The sequence below is a fragment of the Bidens hawaiensis genome, unplaced genomic scaffold (genome assembly GCF_021521415.1).
Source record: "Bidens hawaiensis isolate Kalapana, Puna unplaced genomic scaffold, B.hawaiensis_p1.1 tig00050714_1, whole genome shotgun sequence".
Classification (NCBI taxonomy): Eukaryota; Viridiplantae; Streptophyta; class Magnoliopsida; order Asterales; family Asteraceae; genus Bidens; species Bidens hawaiensis.
This window is the reverse complement of record NW_027499094.1, coordinates 44,923-46,648: the sequence shown is the minus strand read 5'-3', so window position 1 is coordinate 46,648 and position 1,726 is coordinate 44,923. Positions and strand designations below refer to the sequence as shown.

At 33.1% G+C, this 1,726-nt stretch overlaps 1 protein-coding gene across 1 annotated transcript; it reads right to left on the bottom strand.

The window, feature by feature from the left end:
• On the bottom strand, positions 1-1,499 carry LOC143598686 (zinc finger protein CONSTANS-LIKE 8-like). Its single transcript, XM_077076838.1, has 3 exons — positions 841-1,499; positions 589-738; positions 1-188 (listed from the first exon to the last, which is right to left on the bottom strand). The coding sequence occupies exons 1-3, from the start codon at positions 1,306-1,308 to the stop codon at positions 165-167; spliced, it is 642 nt and encodes a 213-aa protein (XP_076932953.1). The 5' UTR covers positions 1,309-1,499; the 3' UTR covers positions 1-164.
• Between the last annotated feature and the right edge of the window lie 227 nt (positions 1,500-1,726).

The window sequence follows — 1,726 nt, the reverse complement described above, 5'->3', positions numbered from 1 at the left end:
AAAATTCTAGTCAAATAAAGAAAGATTTGTTTTTTATGTTTGTGTATATACAAGCAAAAGAGAGTGACATTCACTAAGCATGTCCATGTGAAAAATACCAACCAATTTGTGAAGATATTTTTGTGTAGATATTTTGCCCATCACCTTTTAGTATCTTCTCATGATTATTCCCTTTTCACAAATCTTCCCTACAAAGAAATATCTATGGTCATGCTATGAAACTATCAAATAATTATTGAATAACATTTAAACTATGTTTTATATATTTAAAAATACTTAAAAAATTACTTAACATCATTTGTAAGACATATTATTGAATTTTTGCAACTTGAATATTTATTATCAAAACTATGATATATTGACCTAATAATAATTCATACTGACAATTTAAAGTGTTTCTAATTATGATAAAAATCAGTGATTGTTCATTAGGGTAGACGTGTTTATCTCTACATTGGATTGAATTGAGATTGTTATTAACAGAGAAACTGAAAGTTAGAAGTGTCATAAATTAGATTGTCAGTATGAATTATTACAAACTAACATGTCATAATCTGGATTATTAAAACTAACACGTCAAATTGTTACCTTGAGTCTAGGTCTTTTGTCCGCATTGAGTTTTCGAACTTGATATCTTATCTTTCTAGAGAAGAGCCGGTTTTGACGTTTCTTTTTGTATTTGAGAACACTTGCTTCCCTTTTGGTTTTGGCTTCATCCATCACAGGCACTTCTCCCATCTAAAACATTCAAAACCATCATAAATCTTTAAAAGTTATATTACTATGACATTATGTGAATTGGACCAATTTGGAAAGTTAATCACAAAACAAAATACTAACATATCCGTTGTCGGAAGTCGAATGAGTGAAATCATTGGCACGACAAGAACCACGGTCGGACCATGCATCGATAACCTCTTGGTAATTTAAGCTCAAGTTCAAACACCTTTTCTTCTCTTCATCTTCTTCGTCTCCTTCCCAAAGAGAGCAAACTTCTCCTTTTATGTTTCCAATAAAATCGACTAAAATACCCTCTTCATGCTCGGGCTTGTCTTGATCACAAACCCCCGAAGTTTGATATTCGTTCATCGAGAATTCATCCCATTCTATCAAATGATCCCAACTCATCAACTCTTCATATGTGCATCTCATAACACCTTCTCCTTGAACTCCTTCCTCTTTGATACCCAAATTGCCCTTGAAATCCGAAGGATTGTCGTTGTCGGTTTCAAAGAACTCGTGGATTACTGAATCGGGGACAAGTTGTTCTTCTTTCTTTGGAGATTTTAACAAATAATTTGTCCCCATTTTTTTCTAAATGTTTGTGTGCATGAGAAGGGGATGTGGGTGAATATTATGGGGTTTGGGTTGCCTGGCTAGTGGTTGGTCTTTTTGGTTGGGTGGCAATGTCTTATCTTCATCGGATTAATAGGATATGATCCAACGTGGCAACTATGAATAATATAAGGTCAATAAATTTCATATTTTAAAAGTAACCTATGGTATGTATGGGTTTAAAAGATGGATAAAAGGCTTTAGTAATTCACTATTTCTATTGATCATCACACTTACATGATTATAATTTTGATTATTTGTTAAATGTATGGATTGATAATAATTAGGTTGTGGAGTATTTGAACCAAAAGCATGGAATCGGTGTTGTAAAATCCCTAGTCGTTAGTCGGGTGACGGGGGTGGGGACTATCGATTAATATAGACTAATCAA

Bases quoted from the DNA above. Each gene is read 5' to 3' on its own strand.
- LOC143598686 (XM_077076838.1), bottom strand. From the start codon at position 1,308: ATGGGGACAAATTATTTGTTAAAATCTCCAAAGAAAGAAGAACAACTT. The intron at 739-840 runs GTTAGTATTTTG...TGAATGTTTTAG, and splicing joins CGACTTCCGACAACGGATAT to ATGGGAGAAGTGCCTGTGAT. The intron at 189-588 runs GTAACAATTTGA...ATTTCTTTGTAG, and splicing joins ACAAAAGACCTAGACTCAAG to GGAAGATTTGTGAAAAGGGA.